This window comes from Entamoeba nuttalli, assembly GCF_000257125.1.
Source record: "Entamoeba nuttalli P19 unplaced genomic scaffold asmbl_2016, whole genome shotgun sequence".
Classification (NCBI taxonomy): Eukaryota; Evosea; order Mastigamoebida; family Endamoebidae; genus Entamoeba; species Entamoeba nuttalli.
Window position 1 is genome coordinate 1 of NW_008575014.1, and position 2,169 is coordinate 2,169.

General features: G+C 31.9%; 1 protein-coding gene across 1 annotated transcript; it reads left to right on the top strand.

The window, feature by feature from the left end:
* Window positions 1-338: 338 nt before the first annotated feature.
* ENU1_005820 (fumarate hydratase class 1, putative) lies at window positions 339-2,000 on the top strand (the record flags this gene model as incomplete). The annotated part of the gene is made up of 1 exon (XM_008856547.1): window positions 339-2,000. The coding sequence occupies one exon, from the start codon at window positions 339-341 to the stop codon at window positions 1,998-2,000; it is 1,662 nt and encodes a 553-aa protein (XP_008854769.1).
* Window positions 2,001-2,169: the final 169 nt, after the last annotated feature.

Here is a 2,169-nt window from a genome sequence, read left to right on the forward strand (position 1 = left end):
GGTATGATGAATCAACCAATGCCAGGAATGACTCCAATGGGAGCTGCAGCACCAACTACAAATGGTGAATTCATTTTCTAAATTGAATAAATGACACTTTTAAAAAAATATTACTTTTTTATTAATTTTTAATTGTATTAAAAGGATGTAAATAAATACTAAAAGAAAATATCTTTGTAATTACTTTCAAAATCAAATAAAATTCAATTGTTTTAATAATAGGAGTGGAATAGACAGAACAATAATGAACAATCTATTGTTTCTATTTAGTTCTACATCACCGTCTTAAAGTAAGAAAAATTATTGCATTGAAACTCTCAAAATCAATTAAAATAAAAATGACTAACGTACCATTTGAATATACTCCTTTATTTTCATTAGGAGAAGACACCACTCAATATCGTTGTATCTCAAAAGAAGGAATTAGAACTAAACAGTTTGAAGGAAGAGAAATGTTAATTGTTGACAAAGAAGCAATTAGACTTCTCACTAATACATGCGTTCATGACGTTAGCTTCTTTTTAAGACCAAAACATTTAAAACAATGGGCTGATGCATTAAAAGATCCTGAAGCAACAGAAAATGATAAAACTGTCATTAGGGCATTATTTGAAAATGCTATTATCGCTTCTCATGAAATATTACCATTATGCCAAGACACTGGAACTGCAATTTGTCATGGTCATAAAGGAGAAAATGTTCTTGTTGAAGGTGATGATGAAGAAGCAATCAGTAAAGGAGTCTATGACACTTATATTAATGATAATTTAAGATATAGTCAAAATGCACCTCTATCAATGTATGAAGAAGTAAATACTAAATGTAATCTTCCAGCACAAATTGATATTCATTCAGACAAAGGAAATGAATATAAGTTCTTGTTTTGTGTTAAAGGAGGAGGAAGTGCTAACAAAAGTTATTTATTCCAAGAAACTCGTGCTGTTTTAACTCCAACAAAATTAGTTGATTTTATTGTTACTAAGATGAAAACTCTTGGAACTGCTGCTTGTCCTCCTTATCATCTCGCTGTTGTTATTGGAGGAACTTCAGCTGAGAAAAATTTAGAGACAGTTAAATTGGCATCAACTGGCTATTATGATTCATTACCAACAACTGGAAATAAAGGTGGTAGAGCTTACAGAGACATTGACATGGAAAAACTCTTATTACAAAAGGCTCAAGAAACTGGTATTGGAGCACAATATGGTGGAAAGTATTTTGCCTTAGATGTTAAAGTTGTCAGAATGCCAAGGCATGGTGCTTCATGCCCAATTGGTATTGGAGTGTCTTGTAGTGCAGATAGAAATATTAAAGGTAAAATCACTAAGGATGGAATTTTTGTTGAAGAATTAGAACATAACCCCGAACAATACTTATGTGGACTTGCTCATGGTGTTTCTAAAGAACCTACAAGAATCAATTTGGATGTTCCTATGCCAGAAATATTGAAACAACTAACTGTTCTTCCAGTAGAATCACCTGTATTATTAAGTGGTACTATTATTGTTGCAAGAGACATTGCTCATGCTAGAATTAACGATATTTTAAAAGAAACAGGGGATGTTCCACAATATATTAAAGATCATCCAATCTATTATGCAGGACCTGCTAAACAACCAAAAGGTTATCCAAGTGGATCATTTGGTCCTACTACTTCTGCTCGTATGGATCCTTATGTTGATGACTTCCAAGCTCATGGAGGAAGTCTTGTAATGATAGCTAAAGGTAATAGAAGTGAAATGTTAACTAATGCTTGCAAGAAACATGGTGGATTTTACCTTGGAGCAATTGGAGGTGCTGCTGCTTTATTAGCTGAAAAGAACATTAAGAGCATTGAGTGCATTGCCTTTGAAGACCTTGGAATGGAAGCTGTATGGAAAATTAAAGTCGAAGACTTATTGGCTTTTGTTTTAGTTGATGATAAAGGTAATGACTTCTTCAAACAAATTAAGCCATTCTGTTCCTCTTGTTCTAAGAAATGTTGTTGTGAGACAAAATAATAGAGTCTAACATGAATGAAGTCGTAATTCATTTCTTTCATTTCTTATTTTTTAGTTATTCAAGAAATCATTTGCTTTGTTATTTAAGGTTTTTTGTTTGAAAAGAAAAACAATATTCATTTTATTCATTTCTTTAATTTTTATCTGTTGGAGGTTCTTTATAAAAGAA